At 43.9% G+C, this 18,242-nt stretch overlaps 1 protein-coding gene across 1 annotated transcript; it reads left to right on the forward strand.

Annotated features, from left to right (window-relative positions):
- The first annotated feature begins 3,252 nt into the window (after positions 1-3,252).
- On the forward strand, positions 3,253-17,821 carry LOC147883291 (uncharacterized). The gene is made up of 13 exons (XM_087399612.1): positions 3,253-3,715; positions 6,945-7,121; positions 7,612-7,682; positions 7,888-7,925; positions 8,012-8,120; positions 10,765-10,930; positions 11,034-11,138; positions 11,295-11,403; positions 11,539-11,583; positions 11,711-11,787; positions 12,841-12,884; positions 17,252-17,354; positions 17,457-17,821. Exons 1-13 carry the CDS (start codon positions 3,356-3,358, stop codon positions 17,589-17,591), a joined length of 1,539 nt encoding a protein of 512 aa, XP_087255738.1. The 5' UTR covers positions 3,253-3,355; the 3' UTR covers positions 17,592-17,821.
- Positions 17,822-18,242: the final 421 nt, after the last annotated feature.

Below are 18,242 nucleotides of genomic sequence, written 5' to 3' on the forward strand. Positions count from 1 at the left end.
ACTTACATTTTTCCCCCTGTGCACATGGAACAACTCTTTGAGAGGATTGTGACACCACCCGCATAAATCCTCTCCCCGTATCTTGGTTAACACTCACAGGGTGGATCAAGCGTTGGGGCAGTGCCCATTTCGGTAATGAGATCCCCCTCTGCAACTCCTTCAACCCGGGAACATTTTTAGGCATATCAATACTGGCATGAGCATGACTCGATGCATCCACAGTTTGCCTAGTCACAACTTGTCTTGAAGATTGTGAATGAGCATTTCTAATTTCAGGCATTTTCGATTGTGCATTCGTAGTCGCAACACGTGCCCTATTTCTGCTCAAGTCATTGCCATCTCATCTCCCCCTTCTCTCCATACCTAAGGCCCTTAGCTTAAGAGTCAAGATTGCTCACTAACAATCGCATTAATTGGCACTCATGATCGTGGTCCGCAAGTTTCTTAAAACGCAAGGAGTCGGAGTATAGATCACCCTCAAGAACACATAACAAACACTCACATCCACTAGCCCTCGTGTTCATGGTCTACAATTTCTCCAAGACGCAAGGAATCGAAGGAGCAAACCACACCTAGAGGTATAATGAATGCTGACTCACTCTAACCCACTTAGCCTTACAACTATTCAGATCCAAATCGTGGTTCACTTTCTTTCCCAACTTATTGGGATATGAACCACAACCGGATCGAATGACGAGCCTCTATTGCCATTTCCACCGATATATAGCGTATGGGTGTGCAGGAAATTGGGAATCTACACCCCATAGCACCGCTGGTACCCAAGATACTACTGATGGTAGAACTCATATTCCCGGCGGTAATATTAATTATCTCGGCGGTATATATTACCATCGGTATTCACACCATCTAGATAATTAATATTACCACCAGTAGTGTCTTGTGTACCGGTGGTACATTTATCCGGTTTAACAGTGAATTTTTTTGGTAACCTACGTGATCACATTGTTTTCACGCTACTTAGAAAAGTAATTAATGAACGTTAATAACCCATTAACGCAAACATGAAAACGTGATCGTAATCCTTGGATCATAGGCCCAAGGGTCCCCTTCTTGCTGATCTTGTTTGCTCTCAAATGGCTGCTCCAAATGACAATAAATGAGGGTCACAAGGGCGACCTTTTATAGGCCCAAGGGCCTACCCAAAAAAAACCGACTAGGCAGGGGGATATTGGCTAACCCCTTGCTCCAAAACCAACCCTAGGAGGGCCTCCCTTAGCTGACCTACTGGCCGACTTAGTCTACCACAAAATCACCCCAAAGGGACACACAAAACCAGGGCTCCTAGCCCTTACTTTCATGCTAGGGCCTAGCCCTTTATCTACCCACATGCTGGCCTAGTTTGTTGGCTCCAACTAGCCCCACTAGCCCTCTATAGTAGTCGACTAAGCTTTTGAGCTCCCCCACCATGTTTGTGCCCTGAAGTAGCCCTTTGTCAACACCCTGATCTTCTCGTACATGTGCATCTTAATTCTGTACTACAAATCTGATGCACCGTGCAATCCTGTATACTTGCTAACGTCAGCCGTGACCTGCTTCAGCCAAGCAGTCCTCCATGGATTTGCTCCTAGTAGCCAAGTACTTTGCTTTGGCTTGCTACCCACATGGCAAACCATGTGCTACCCATGTGGTAGCCCCATGCATTTCTTCTCTCTCTCTCTCTTCCACCCCCCCGATGCATGCCTCATTTGGGGGATCAGAAGTGGGGAGGTGACCATTCATTTTGCAACAACATCTAGGCCAATGATGTCAAAGCCCTAATGATGACATGTCACCTAGAAACTTCATCTACCATCACCCTCCCATAGCCCTCCACAATGTCAAGAACTCGAGAAGACATGTGATGGAGACAATTCTAATGCAGCTATTTTTTTGCAAGTGAAAACAGTGGGAGAGGCTATTTCTTGACTTAACAACATCGAGGCTGAAATTTCCAAGAGGTGGGCAATAGAGGAGGTTTGTCTACATGGCAACAACCAAGGATGAGCTTGATCTCGTTTCTACAAATTAAAGGTCTTTGATCTTAAGATTGGAATTATGGGATGTGGGACGGTCAGATACAAGTCTATCCACATAGCTTGCTTGCATCTTACTCCTCCACATCTTAGGATTGTAAGCATACCTTGTTAAACCTTGCTTTTTTGTCCCTTGTCTTATCAACTCTTATGCCGACTCCCACTACTTATAGGTAGAAGGGCAGCAAGGACCAAGCCGATTTAGCATTGACATAGTATCTAGGGTGTAACATGTTTGATTTGAACGTCTTACCTCAAGTGGATCATAGCCCTTGCAAGGCCCAAACCCCATCTCTTCATCAAGAAGCCCGATTGGAAGGAGCCATGTCATCGCAGAGATCCACAACTCCCTCCCTGGTGACCTTGCCATTCCTCCATCATACAAAACACCTTGTCCGCATTATAAGATCAAAGACCACAGGGGTCCACTTCTCCTCTCTCATGGAAGCAAACTTGAGACCCTAGAAAGGATGAGATGGGGTAGCAATTGCTCCAATGGAACCCCCCATTTGGGGCCGCAAGATCAAGACCATCATCTCCATGGCGAGGGGGTAATCATCTGGGATGTCGAGGTAATTCTAGGGTCCAAGCCTCCAAAACTCATTTAGTAGGAGTTGTCCTAGACGAGGCCTTGGACCTAGAAGTTGGGGGTGAAGTCTAGGCAGGTGGAGAGTGGTGAGGAGGACTACAGACAGCAAGGGGGGCCGGTTCAGTATGTAAAGCACATATGCCTATCCTTGAAGCAAATGGGCAAGCTTGAGGGTTTACACTCATGTCACCCATATTTTTTCCAATGACACACTGAAGCTAGCTATGAGGGGACAATCGTCCATGGCCTACATTAGAGGAGTTTTCTGAGGGAAATGGATGTGGGCACCCAAGTTAGGTGGGCGAATGCCCAAACCGCCTAAGGCTTGGAGCAAGGCGGATAGCTATTAGATTTGTTACTCACACAGGCGGTGGCCACTCACATGTTGATCAGACGGTGGAACTTACTGCAATGTGTGGGAGAGTAGGGGCAAGCAACGCCCAACTCTCGTCCGAACCCTACATGTCGTCGAATTTTGTTTTTGCCTTAAGTTGCCCGCAAAGTGTAGAATGGCCGGGGCGCAGCGGTGGGAACCAAGCTTAAGCCTTGGAAGGCAACAAGTCACATATCGTTTTGAAGGATGGCCGTCAAGCGGTGTGAAGGGAGCTTAAAGGGCTTTACCCAAGGTGCAAGGGCAATTGGGATGTTAACTAAGGATTTCCTTGGATAGAATGTGTACCATAGCTGCTGCTTCTTCTTCTTCTTCTTTTTCGTGGAGCTCTTGCTGTGGGCAATGGCGATGGCTTGCCCTCCCTCGCACATCCTGCATGCCTCCTCCCACCACTATGTATTGCCCCTTCCCCCTCTTTTCTCATCCCGCCTCCCAGCTTTCCCTCCCTCCCCTCCCACATTCAAGCTCCTTTCCCGCTCCAGCCTCGCCTCCCCCCCCCCCCTCCAGCACACTTCCCCCCCCCCCCTCTCCCTTGACCCCTCCTATTACATCATCACCATGGGTTGCCAAATGAACCTCGCCGACTCCGAGCGCATGGCTGGCCAGCTCGAGGCCTCCGGTTACAAGGCTGCGGCCAGCCCTGACGATTGCAGCCTCCTCATCGTCAACACCTGCAGCATTCGTGATAGGGCGGAGCAGAAGGTTTGTATGGGTCGAATGAATGTTTTAGTGTTGCTGTCGTTCTTCATGTCGGGTTTTTATATGTAGATGGATTCATACCTTTGGGGAATGCCAATTCGGTGGATGGGAAGCGCTCTTAAGGCTTGAGATATCCAAATAGTCCGAAGTATTTAGGAACTCGTAAAACGTCTTTCGTTGAATTGAAATCATATTTTGTTTTGTATATAAGTAAGGGCCAAGGTACATTTGGAAGACGAACGACGAGGAAGGACCGAGGTGTAATTTTACGTAGCTGGTTTTGCAAGGAACGCCATACGTACTGTCCTATTTAGAATTTTAATGTAAGAGAGAAGGTTTGACGGTGCAAAATTTGAGGACTTCCCCAAAGTAAAAGTAAAATTTCAAATCACAGTTGGACGGTTTGAAGTAGGGTGGCCATTGCATGGCTGTGAAGTTGACAGATTGGTAAAAGCGCAATATAAGCGAGCGCATCTCCCAGCCCACAAGTTCTCTACTGCGACGGAATTACAGATGGGGAGGTGACGATTCCAGCAGAGAGTTCACCAACATAGGTGACTGACCTGCCAACCATAGGTCATTATACCCCTTGAGCTGAAGGTCGACTAGTCATGCATCGTAGTCGGATCTAAAGGAACCTAGAGTTCAGGTCCCTCCTCTCGACTGAGATCGCCCAGAGAGATGATCTATATAGGACTGCCACTCCTCTTGAGCCGCATACTCCACTTGTCTCCCTTGTCTCCTCTCTGTAGGCCGACTACCAAGTGTATCCACTGACTATCGGTAAGGGACGCTTTGGGCTCTGATGTATCTGTGTGTAGAAAACCATGTCTCGTCCTGTGTATGACTCTGAGGTACCATTACAGTTCCAAATGGTACAAGCGAGGGTCTCGATAGAATAGATCCCACCCCCCTATGTGGGAGAGCGGTCAAGTGTCCGATGGGGCCCGGTGATGAGGCGTCCGTCCCGTACTACTGCCCATTTTCCCTTCTTGCAGGCTGCATCCCGCTGCTGCAAGAGAGCCCGTCTCTCCTCTATCTGTAAAGGTGTCAAGTCCTCATCCATGGATATTGACAGGTGATCCCGTAAAGACGATCTATGGCGCAAAGCTACCAAGCGTGCTTGAGTATCTCTGAACCATATAATGAGAGGTTGCTCTCTGTTGGGGTCTCTCTCCACTCACCATGCTCCCACAATAGCATGATCAGGAACCCCTATTGTGGCCGCAACAAAGGTGGTTGCGTTGTCCATCGGTGTGACCTCTGTCCATGGGATCCCGCAAACTTTGATGTTGAGAGCCTTAGTGGCCCTCTGCTGCTATTCTAAAAGGGTAGCCGAAACGGTTGCCTTAGCAGGTTCCTGCTTCACCACATCTACCCATTTGGATGTCTCTGCTATGACCGGCTGCATGGTGGTTATCTGGGCCTCCACTGCTGTTGCTGGTGTGCCCCTTGAAGCCATGCTCAAAGAAGAAACCTCCTCGAGCTCTGCGGTGTCCTGCCCTTACTCTTAGATGAGACTGGCATGCTGATTTATAATAAGCGCCTGTTCCTGAGTGAAATGGGACTGCTCCTGTGCAAATCGGGTCAGCTCCACCTCACGCGCACGAATGCTGGGTACCTCTATGAGAAGAGACTCCCAGGCATCTAGTGGGTCAACCATTGGGAAGCCCGGTCCTCTTGGGATCTCGAACCGGAAGGGGGCTGGTACAAAGGTGGAGGGGTGGGGCTGGATGGTAGGTGGTGATCGGGTGAGCTGAGCAGAGAGAGGGGATACGTGTGATGAGGTGACTCCAGTAGAATACTGAAAGGAGGGCTGGCTAAGAGGGAGGGGTGAGAGGGAAGAGAAAGGGTATTGTAGGCCAGCATGGATATCCAGTGACTGTGAAGTGGTGAACTTGGCGTAACAACTGTAGTCGATGTAGCGATCGATGTGGATGTCGAAGTCGAAGTAGAAGACCCCGAGGTGGATGATGTAGTGTTCTTTGTGATTGCTTTGCTGTCCACCCCTAGCCCGCTTCTGTTGACGCGTGTATTCACGTCCTCTATATTCGGTTGCTTTGGAATCTTGTCCTCTTTTTTATTTCTCCCTTGCTCTCCTTTTCACGCTGATTTTGAACTCTTATTTTTTTGCAGTACGTGAAGCAGTACCATCTAGAGAGTAGCCATTTTTCCAATAACAGTCCTTAGAGATGCAGAGCGTTGCACGGCTGATAACCAATGATTTGTCTCAGTCTTCAGGTCAAGGAAACCCTGGTGAACAAATAATGGTTAGGCTCTCAAATTTTGTAGTATATGAGGCATGGTCTGTACGTCCTCCTTGGTCTAGAGGAGACAGGCTCACGTGTTCATAGAGATCATACAAGTTTCCAAGTGTTCCACTTTGAAATGCTTGGAATCATAGGAGTAAATACGTTCTTTTATCTATTTTCTTTGCCTTTGTGACGCTTATTGACAAAATAGACACCATTTTAGATCCCACCAAGGATGTCTTTGCATGGATTACGATCAGCAATACATTGAATTTTTACTTAAGTTGTCTCTCTGAAGTTTGCATTCGGGCTATTTTCCTTGGTACTTTAAGCTGTTTCTAAAACCACCATTGTTGTTCAACAGCGTGTGCAATTTTTGCGATCAAAGCTGGGCTTTTGGGTCAATAAATGGCCTCCTTTTGGAAACATATGGATGGACTAATACTGTAGCAAGGGTCTATAGAGTCAGCAACAAATATAAGCAACACGTTGTCAAGTATATACTGAATCATTTCTAATTAAAATGTAAGGGCATCCTTTATATACTTTCTTTTTCAAGTCCAAGTCTGCTACTTGTGCATGAAATCTCAAATCAACACTCGTAATAACCCATAAATGTTGTTAAGTAATTGCAAAATTCTGTAATTCAAAAGGATAAAAAGACTGATAAATCCTAATTCTACCCTTAACAGTTCTGGATTGTAACAGAAATTTTTTTTATGGTGAGCCTAACCAATTCTAGTGTCCCTGTTAATATTTTGTGCTCTATGAACTTCTTGCTAACAAGTTTTGTAATATAGTTTCCTTATTATTTGTAAGTTCAGGATTTGATGAATGTTTACTTATATTGTGTTGAAGGAATGTTGAAAAATTAGCTACATTCTTGTTTCTTAGAAGGGACTCTACGAAGTGGCAATCTTTTATAAACAGTGGAAAGTAACATATTGAATGTTTTCACAAGTGATACTCGCAACTTGCAGGTGTATGGCACTCTGGGTAGGCAAAAGACTCGAAAACATACAGACCCTTCATTTAGGATAGTTGTCTCTGGTTGTGTTGCTCAGCAAGAAGGAGATACTTTACTACGACGAGTACCTGAAGTCGACCTTGTCATGGGCCCTCAACATGTTGGTCGATTGACAGAACTTCTTGAACAGGTCATTGATGTTCAGCTTTTGAAACTCTTAAATCTCTTATGTGTATTATACTTTCTTTATTGCTGTTACTTGTGTGGCATGTCCTGTAATTTTACTTGTACATCGAAGTGATTATTTGCTTCTCCCATTTCCTTTTCCTTTTCAGGTGAGCTTACTGTATGAATTTCATCTTGCACTGATGCGAAGAGATTGTGCATATTCTGATTGGATGGAAGCTTGATGTGATAAATAGGATTATTGATGGCTTGTGGATTTTTAACAGGGGAAGATTATTCTATCAAGCAAAGAATAATCTTAGTTGCATGCTGATAGCTATTTGTCCACCTCAAGAATGTTTGTTAGTAATGTTTGTCTGCAAGCTGATTTGACGATTCATGCAACCTCCAAATAAAGTAAAACGAAAAAGTCTATATGAGGCAAGCTGTGAAAGTTGTTTTGTTGTCGGGATGTGTTGTTTGTTGCCTAATGCAGAGTGCAATGTCTAATGCAGGTTGAACAAGGCAGTCAAGTATGTGCAATAGAACCCATGTACATCATGGAGGATATCACCAAACCTCGGAGGTCCACTATCTCAAGAACTACATTCCCTCGCACTTTTGTCCTTTACTTTGTTGAATTTCAGAATTGAGAATCGAGATAGAATTGAGCTGTTGAGCATTTTTTATTTTGACTATGTAGTCCAGCAGTAATTTTTGAGTATCTGTGTAATTGGCTTCTAATTTCTGGTGTTTTTCTATTTCTTTTTCGCCCTCGTGACATCCTTTAGAGAGTCTGCAGTCACTGCCTGGGTGAACATTATCTATGGTTTGTACTTCTTGCCAAATGCCTGCTGAATGAGTCCCTTTATGTAAACTACAGCATCCAATATACTATTTTATTGTTTATTTCAGGTTGCAATGAGGGCTGCACGTATTGTGTTGTACCCGGTGTTCGAGGCAAGGAACAATCTCGACAACCTGAAGCAATTCGACAGGAAATGTTGGCTTTGGGTGAGGCTGGGTACTGTTTGCCAAAATCTGACTGATACAAATATGTTGTTGATGGTGTTATATTTGTTTGGCGAGAATGCCATGTTTCAAGTTTTGCAAGCAACCTTCAATTCCGACAATTTTGTCCATTCGTGCGAGCTATTATCTGAGTAAAAAACAGCATACTTGGCCTTGTGTGTCAGCTAGTTACGGAGACACTTAACATCCTTTTGAGAATCAAGGTACCATTGATGGGCGATTGCTTTCACCAAATGACTTTCAGTGTTGGGTCTCTAGGTTGCTTTCACCAAAGAAAACCTCTTCTAAAGGCAATTTCCCCTCTCTAGATTGGCAATCAAGCCTTTTTAGAAACAAGTCTGTGCAAACTTGAGTCCAATAGCTCCTCCTTGTACTGGTTTGGGAGGCACATTCCTACCAGCCCTTCCTCTTGTGGGTTCAAAATGTAGCCGAGGCCCGAAAGCCATCACAAAAAAGGGAAAAAAAAGGCCAATAGGCAGTCTTTCGTTTGTGATGACAAAGGAAAACCTCCCATGTGGCCACGATGTGTAGGTGGGTAGAGCTGCTTGTCTATTGGGCTGCAAGCCCTATGGTTCACCATCTGAGAAGCCTAGTTCCTCATAGAATCCTCCAAAAAGGTCTTATCTTTTTTTCCAAAGAAAAGAAACTTCTTTTTTTCCAAAGAAAAGAAACTTTTATTTAATGCTTTGAAAAACGCCATATAAATCAGCTTCCAACTAGCTTATATTCCCATATCCTTGTACTCTAGAAAGAGTTCAAAGGTATATTGAGGATGCTTTTCTCCTAGATGAAGTTTGTGTATCATAATGATATAAAAAGGGAGAGGGTGCAAGATATCTAGGGTGCCCGAATCAAGTAACTATAGAAGGAACCTAGAGGTGGCCATCTCCAGAATCGCTTGGGGACCCTTCCTTGTCGCAAAGACCTTGGAGTTGTATCCATGTTGATCTAGGTCCTCTTGTTTGAGACGATTGATAGGTCATCGTATCTCCTTGTTGCCTCCACTTGGCTCTAGAAGAATAGTAGGATAAGTATGCATGTTTGGACTCGTCGCTTGTAGCTCAACTCCACCGCACTCACACTGGTTTGCTAGCCAATAGGAACCAGGTTGCTGCTCTTTGAGTCACTCGATGGAGTTGGAATTTTGTCACAAAACTCGCTTCTGCTCATCTTTAGCACAGTGCCTGCTCTTGGATAGTTGCGCTACTCATTTGGATGGTATGTACCACTTACGGTGCCCATCCAACCTAACTCCCAAACTGTGTGATGACTTCCCTAAGAATTTCCTTCTCTACAAGAAGTTGGAATCCTCCTTGCTACGGTAGCTTTTGTCATGGATGCTCCAATTGTAGGGCCATGAGGGAACAATTTGACATCATTGTATTTGCTAGGATTTTGTGTAGCCCCCTCCTTCATGGCCTAGTCCCTAGTGTAAATTCATTCTCATTTCTCTAGGATGCCCTCATGTCGACATTGCTTGAAAGAAATTTGACGCTGCTTTGCAAGTGAGTGATCGTCTGCTTGTGCCGAGTATCTCTAGCTTTCATTAGAAAAAATAATTTTCTCCCACGAACTTCTCTCCAATGTAGGGACCTCTATAATAGATGCAACCCCTCGCTTGTCTTCCGCAAACTCTAAGTTGTTATAGTCACTCCTACAGCGCAAGTGTCCACATCTAGCAAGCAATCTACGAGCTTGTCCCAAAAAGGTCTCCTATGCTATTTGCAAGGGGAGCATAAATGTTTGAAATGCCAATTTGGAGATCTCAAAGACATGGACACATCCACCACACCTACCAAGTGGTTTTAGAGTCTCAAAATTGGCAAGTAGCAGATGACTTGAATATTCAAGAGTTTTGTAAGGCCACATTTGAAGCCCCATGTGTTTAGGTTATGACAATGCTTATAACTTGTTCATATAGAATTGCAAGCTTTGTGAAGCTAGTGGCTTTTACATGGAGACTTAAAGTCACCTAGGTTCATCAACATTTTATGAGCTAGTCATTTAATGAGGCCTAGCCCAATGGGTATATAGGGCATGTTGGAGTATACTTGCAAATGCCTTGGCTGTTTGTTTTTTTCTATTTTGGGGTTTCCTAAATTTCATCCATGTGTTGTGGGATTTCAATCTGCTTTTAACGATAGAGTTGGGAGTCGGGACACTTTTGCTTTGTCAAAGTTCCTCTTTGTGGTTGATTCCAATCATGGTGACTCAACCGTCGGTGTTCATCATGAAAAGCAGGGATAGCCTGGAGCACAAGTTGCACTTGCAATTAATTGTCGCACACTCACCTGAAGGCTTTGCTTCTGATTGGATGAGTTTCCCAAAAAACAGCCATTTAACATACAAAGTTCCATAATGAGTATATGTTTGTTATCAATCTTCTTTTTTAGTTTTAGAAGTTTTGAGTCGAACTTTGAGTCTATTTTACCTATAGGAGGGATTGCTTGGGGTACTCTACAAATATGTTATTTTTGGGGGTGTACAATGATGTGGTTTCCTGTAAGGCCAGCTTTTACACTTTAGATGCTTCTACTTATTTTTGCAAATAATACAAGGCCAGTTTTTTTAAGTTTTAGGTGCTCTTCTACTTACTTTCGCAGACAAGTAATATATAAAGTGATGCTGATTTTCAGATACAAAGAAGTAACATTGCTTGGACAGAACATAGATGCATATGGAAGAGACCTTGGCCTCCAACCATCTGAAGGCTCATCGTTCCGTCGTTGGACTCTTGCGGATCTTTTGCTGTATGTACATGATGTTCCCGGGATAGAACGGATTCGTTTTGCAACATCGCATGTAAGTGATTTTTTTGTGCTCTATAAATGCGGTTACAGTTCTGCAACAATTGATAATAGATTATTTTTGCATTTTAACATTTAAAACAAACATTTCATTGCAGCCAAAGTATTTTACAGAACGACTAATACAGACATGTGCGGAGCTTCCCAAAGTGTGTGAATACTTTCACATCCCGTTTCAATCAGGCGATAATGATGTTCTCAAGGTTATGTTCCTACTTCAAATTGTCAGAGTAATATTTTGAGATGTCAACATGCTGATTTCAGTTTAGCTTTTTAATGGATCTATTATGGAGAAGATGAGCAATGCATGTCAACAAGCATGTAAGCTCATATTGAAGAGGCCCTGACGTTGCTTGCAGGCAATGAAACGTGGTTATACAAGGGAGAAGTATTTGAACATAATGTACATGATACGCCATTACATGCCTGATGCTTCCATTAGTGCAGATTGTATTGTGGGCTTCCCTGGTTTGCCTCCAACTTCCTTACTCAGACTAATGTTGATTGATTATGAACTATGGCTTGATTTTTTTATAGTCTACCAATTGAGTGATGTAAATGTTGGTCTCTTAATACTGGCAACTTTCCTGGGTATAATTTCAGGCGAGACTGAGGAGCAGTTCTGTAACACGTTGCAATTGATGGAAGGTAAGTTCGCATTTGACTAAAATATGTGGACGTTTTTGTATTTCAACTCTGGTCGTCAAATTAACTGAACTTTATCATTTCAATTTGCCACAAATTGGTACTTGTGTATTGAATTCTCCACTTACAGAGGTCAAATTTGATGGGGTTAATACTGCTGCATATTCCCCAAGACCAAGGACACCTGCAGCCATTTGGGACACCCAGGTTTATACCAGTTTAATCTCCTAGATTTGGATTTCACATTAAGTTTTCTATTTTGGATACCAGGCTTACTGAAAGTTGAATTATGGAGTTCCTGTTTTATGGGTTCATATGTCTTAGTTAACCAGCCCTTGGTTGCATATGAAGCAGTTCATGTGTGATCCCTTGCTGAAAACCAACAAAGCATAGTAGAAGAAGAAACGAAGAGTAGGGATGCCTTTTGCATACCAAACAAGGACATTTATGAATGTCTTCAAAGATTAGAGTAGGGAGCACAGCTCAGACTGCAAAGCAATAAAAAGTAACAACTAGGGGTAACCCCAGTTTAGAGTACCGGGAATTCACAATAGGAGGGTCTGTGTATCCTTCCAAACTGAAGATTCATGTGTTTTACTACGCCGAGTTTGAAATAACCATTTCAGCTTTTTATTTTGAGTTTAATCTTTTGCATCAGTCTTGGTATTATGTTTTCGTATCCCTTTTGTTCAACATATACTTTTCAAGAGATCTAGTTTTAGGAGCTGGCTTGAATTTAGCGCTAAGGAGCTAAAATTTTGGTCTCTCTTTTCTCTTTTTTGTAAGATGGCTTCTTTTAGTATATATCATTCAGAGGCAGCTTCATCTGAGAGTTCCTTCTCCATGAGTGAGAGTTTTTATCTTAAAAGCGTCTTAGGGAAATCAAACTTGTGCAGTGGAAACCACTAAGAGAACAACACCCATTCTTCTGGATGCACCTGCTTAGGAAGCATTTTCACTATGTCTTTGTAATCTGGGGGTAGGGGCTTTGGAACCCATTGGGTTTTCATAAAGGATCTTGAAAGTTGGTCTGAATGTAGGTGTCCAAGCATCAAGTATGCAGTCTCTGGACTTAGCTTTTTGTTTGACTAAAATCAATTACTTCTGTACATAGAGGTCTTGTCTGCATAATAGAGTCCATTGTTTAAAACAGCCAATCAATCCAACTACGCATCAAGTTGACAAAACTCTGTAGTACAAGTGTGTGATCTTTTCTCTATCGGGGAAGAGCTTTGCTAAAAGCATTTATTGTGTTTGCAGGTTGCAGACTTGGTGAAGGAAGACCGTCTTCACCGCATAAACAGGTATTTATTTGAAATGTATCTTTGTGTAATGCTTATTAGGCACTAGCTTCAGGGAGTGAATGGATGAAACAATGTTACATTTTAGTTTCAGCATGCCCACATTTTAGTTTTAGCTCCCTGAAATCCTCTGAATGATCAACTACAATACTATATTTCATTATGTGCACATGCACTCTGCCCACTGGAGGGTTGCTGTAACATGCAACGATTAATGATCGTGTAATCGCAGTGCGACCATCTTTAAACCTTATTGTGAGGCATCTTTGTCTATGCACCATAGAGGGGAGAGAGAGATAAGGGCTAGAGAAATAGAGTCGACAATTGATTGTACCCACTGAGGGGCCCCTGCCCCAATATAGGGGAGAATTTGCTTTAAACTAAGAGAACTTGAAATACAAAAGACACTCCTCTAGAGCGCACGGAATGCTACTGTGAAGAGGACACGTGTGAACGCCTAGAGCTGATCCAAAAGGCCTAAGAAACAGTTCCAGCCACGACCAAGGCCTCAATGCTGTAAAACTAAAGAAACATTTGAAAAATATAATCGAAGATTATAATAGATTGCAAATTCAAATCATGAAGGAAACAAATGGAGAAATTTGTTGGGCGTTGATGACGTCCGTGGGGATGTCATAGTAGCTAGTCCCAGTTATGTGTGATGGCGTTTATGGTTTCAACCTCATGAGAAACTATCATGAGATTGAAACTGCACACTGTGTTGTGCTTTTAGAGGATGAGTATGGGCATGTTCCTGGATTCATCTAGATATATGCTTTTGCAGTATTAGCAAACATGCAAATTTCACCTTGCGAAGTTTTTGTCCATGTAGCGGCCTGCTGATATTGCAATAAATTCTATCTATCTTAAGTAGTGCGTTGTCCTAACAGCTATATGGTCTATGCATTTTTTTCCTTAGATGCTCGTTTGGGAGAGACTAAAATGAAATCGTAATGTCTCCACAAGCAGTTGTAGCTTGAATGAAGAGAATGTGGACTACTTTTTGATTAGCCTCCTCCTTTAGGGCTAGCGTTTATCATGGCTAAGTCTGCCTTAAACCTCCCAAGTGCCGACAAAAACTCAGTACAAAGACCTTCGTAGAAATGGATGCTCAAGTATGTGTGGGAGGGCATATGTTTATATTATGGTCTACACCCATTGTTGGGTGTTGATGATGTCAGCGGGGTATGTGTTGTGTTTTTAGAGGATGAATGGGGGCATAATCGCCCCTCTTAGTATGGCTTGGAAAGGATTTGGCATGCCGCCCATTGCCAAAGCCCTATTTTCATCCCCTTGCTGCCCCCCGCCCCACCCGAGAGAAATATAAATGGGAGTAGGGGGAGGGAAGGGGGATAAAAATAGGGGCGTTCTCAATGCCCTTTCTCATCTATGCTAGTGCAGATGAAAAAGGGGCTCTAGAGAGTTCCCATTTTCATGCTCTGGCCAAAGGAGAGAAGGGGGATAGAAATAGGAGCCCTCTCAATACCATTTTTCATGTGTGCTAGAAAGGTGCTCTAGAGAGCCTTCATTTTCATCCCTTGGCTTAGGGGCAGGGAAGTGGGATAAAAATAGGGACCCTCTTAATCCCATTTTTCGTTTCTGCTAGTGCAGATGAAAAAGGGGCTCTAGAGAGCCTACATTTTCATCCACTAGCCCGCTCTAAGAGAGAGATAAATGGTGGTTTTTTTGGGGAAGGGGGGGGGGGGTAGTAGGTGGAGGGAGAAGGTGGAAAAAAGGGCCTTGGAGAGCCTTTTTTCAGCCCTCTAGCCCCCTCTCGCTCACAAGTTATGACATTGTCTTTAATGGTTTTCAGGCTTTTAGGGTCTGTGTGTGGCTTTTATGATGAGTCTTGGCAGAGGGAAGGGGGATGAAAATACACTGTAGAGCCCCTAGTTTCATCCACTTGCCCCCTCCAAAGGGAGACAAATGGGGGTAGGGGGAGGGAAGGGTTACAAATAGAAGCTAGTCTTTTTAGACCTCCTCCTATTTTCATTTGCATTAGCACTAATGAAAAAGGGAATGTGGAGAGCCTCTTTTTTTCCCCCCCCCTCCCTCATAAGTCATGGCGATGGCTAGGAGCTACTATGGGGCCACTTTTAGAATGTAAGGCCTAGTAGTGCAGCTTTGGGGCCCAACCAAGAGCCAGGCAAGGAGGGCACAAGAGAAGAGTCACAAAGTCTCGCAGGTGGTATCTTTGTTAGTGTGTGGCCAATCATGAGGGTGCGGTAATTCCCCGTGTCCATGGGGTCCCTTGCTTTGTGTATCTATGCAATGGTGGTGCTACTCCAAGGAGGGGGAAAGCCGTGGCATATCGTATGGTTGAACATTTGCGCAAGATTGGGGCCAAAACATCTTGCGCAAGTGCAAAATGCTCAGCCTGCACATGCGCGCGCGAGAGAGAGAGAGAGAGAGATGAATCTTTGTTGAAGGCCAAAAAAGCCTATGAGACCAAAGGAAACTGACTCCAATCATCCTCCATGGGGGGGTAAACTCTGATCAAGCCCCATTGGGAGTCTCCGTGTCTCTGGTACATATCAAATAGCTGTCGCTGTTGACTGATGGGCAACATGGGTTATCATCAAGGACCCAAGATGCCGCAATGATAGCAAATCCCAATGGGAGGAGCGCTTGCAAGATGTGTGTCCTAGAGATTTGTCATTGATTCATGGGCGACAAGGAGTAGCATGGCACGGAGATGCTGCAATGATAGCACCCCAGATAGGTCGAGTGCTCGCAAGGCCTCTATCTTAAGGATTTGTCACTGACTCGTGGACAACATAGTGTAGCATGGCACCGAGGTGCCACAATACTAGCACCTAGATGGGTCTAGTGCTTGAGGGGTGTGTCTATTTTCATGCTGACTTCGCGTATGTGAAATATTGGGTCCCGATCTTGGTGTCTCCTAGTCATATCTTTATAGAATATCTTTGTCTATAAAGAAGAAGTCTATGATCTCCTACTCACGCCCCGTGATCCGCGGTAGGTTTAATGAGCCTAGACCTCATATACAAAGAGTGTGGTGCATCTTGATCAGGGTACTCTGCTCATGTTTGTGTATCTGTGGGTGAAAAGGCAGAGGTACCTCGTGTGTGGCTCAGAGTGTAGAGTCCTAGATCTCTATGATATTGCATGACTGCAATCTCCCGTCTTGCATCTGGAATCCGGCGGGATGTAGAAAAGTCTGAAATGCTCTCTCCCATCTTCTAATTGCCCCTCATGACTTAAAAAATAAATAACGACTTGACATTTTACTTCTAATCTTCCCTCGATCCTGTTCTTTTTTAAATTTCTTGGCAATGGCCATTTTGCTCTCTCACCCTTTTCCTGAGCAACTCGAATTTTTTGGACTGGGAGAGGGAAGGAGCTCATGAAGACCATGCTATTTGGTGTAGTTAGTACAGTTCAATCTATAAAGTTGGGAGTTATGCTTAATCAGTAAGGCGGTCTGCTACCTGCATATGGGAATGACAAATCTTGGAGATCACTATCCTATCTGTGAGCCACCATATGAGGACACGGGGCAGGAGGTCAGGGGTGGCACGGGTAGGAAGAAGAATGTTCAGGCAGAAGTCTGGCACTGAGCTGCACACAGCAGCATTTTGTGTGGAAGAAGGGCTGCTCAAGGTGCCCTGACAGGTGCAGATACAGGCCTTAACCGAGGTCGGCAAACCTCCGTTATTGGTCAGTCCAGTTGGCCGTCTGGTTGGCTGATACAGACCCCGTGGTCCGGTTATCATGACCCTGGGTCGGCCCAGACCTTGTCAGAGACCAGGCCAGACTACTTTGTGAACTCCCTGCCGTTTAAAGGCCCTCTGCTGGTTCTTTTAGGCATCTCACTGGAGCCCTCTCTGAGGCATGCAGAAGCCCATATTTCAGGAGTGCGCCTGTCCATCCTGGAGTGTATGGTGGCCATCTCTGGCTGTACTTTTGACCAGCATCTGCTGGATGGCTTGTGCTCTTTCTTGATCTCTTTTGCCCACGTTTGTGGAGATATATGCTGAGGTGTTTTGGCCTACAAGTTGCTGTGTTATATTATTACTGTTCTGTGTGTTCATGTGCATTTTATTGGAGAGAGAGAGAGATCTATCCGCTGCATGAGCTTGCTAAGGTTTTAATTATTGACCAGAAAACACTTTTTGTACACACACAAAGTAGAGAAGTCGCGGTGTGAACTTATACATAGAATCTTCAGAGTTTTGTTTTGGGCACTCTTCATCTGGTTGATTGCTGCCCTTCCCCCTTAAACATCATCGTGTCTAAATTTTTTTTAAAATGTAAAGGCTGGCAATTACCTAGACCAGGAGAATGATCATAAGACCCCAAGAGGCATGGTCAAGCCTTGAAGATTTCTTTGATTGCTTGGTATGCAGGCTTGTCTCGGAACATGCCTTGGAACGCAATCAAAGATACCTTGGTCGGGTAGAGAAAGTCCTTGTTGAAGGCAAGAATCCAAGACCTGGGAAGGAAGGACAGGTTATTATTTTCTTCTACACGGTTCAAGGTTTTTGAGTTATATTTCTGCTTGAAGGAAACTTTAGGTCCTTCATGAACTTGAGTGAGGTGTTTTTTTCCCAGGTCATGGGTCGCACAGCTGGCAACAAAGTGATATTTTTCAGCGGAGGGCAGGAATTGATCGGTTCAATTGTTGATGTGCAAGTGACTGAAGTAACATCAGCAAGCCTGAGAGGGGATCTGCGAGTTGATACATGACATACAAATAAAGAATAGAAGCACTACAAACATGTAATTTTGGCTTCACACATGAACAATCATGTATAGTGGTTTTCACAATTTTCTGACTAGGAACTGCAGTCAAATATGTATCACCATACATGTAATTGCTTGTACACATTAGTCTTTTTGGATCATTACATGATGAGCGTGAGTGCAGGTTGCAATCAAAGATATCAAAATAAAAAGTGGCTGGCTTAGATTTCAAAGCGTGAACATGATTTGACTAAAACTCACTATAACGGATTGGATTATACGCCCTGACTAGTTTTGCAGAAAGAGACCTACAAAATTATTCATCGCCGTGTTCTGGAATTTTGAATAAAAAGGACCGAGCATCGGTTTTCGTTTAAGCATTTAGTACATAGGTTCCATCTAAGAATAAGCTTTAAGTTAATCGAACGTCATTACTTAACATGGTGGCTCTAATGCTCAAGTATGTGTGGGTGTGTGGATATGCATGTATGAGTGCATGTGAGTTTTGCAGAAAGAGACCTACAAAATTATTCATCACCGTGTTCTGGAATTTTGAATAAAAAGGATCGAGCATCGGTTTTCGTTTAAGCATTGAGTACATAGGTTCCATCTAAGAATAAGCTTTAAGTTAATCGAACGTTGTTTCTTACATGG

The sequence above is a fragment of the Dipteris shenzhenensis genome, chromosome 28 (genome assembly GCF_047967505.1).
Source record: "Dipteris shenzhenensis isolate YYH24624 ecotype China chromosome 28, Dip_SZ_1.0, whole genome shotgun sequence".
Lineage (NCBI taxonomy): Eukaryota > Viridiplantae > Streptophyta > Polypodiopsida > Gleicheniales > Dipteridaceae > Dipteris > Dipteris shenzhenensis.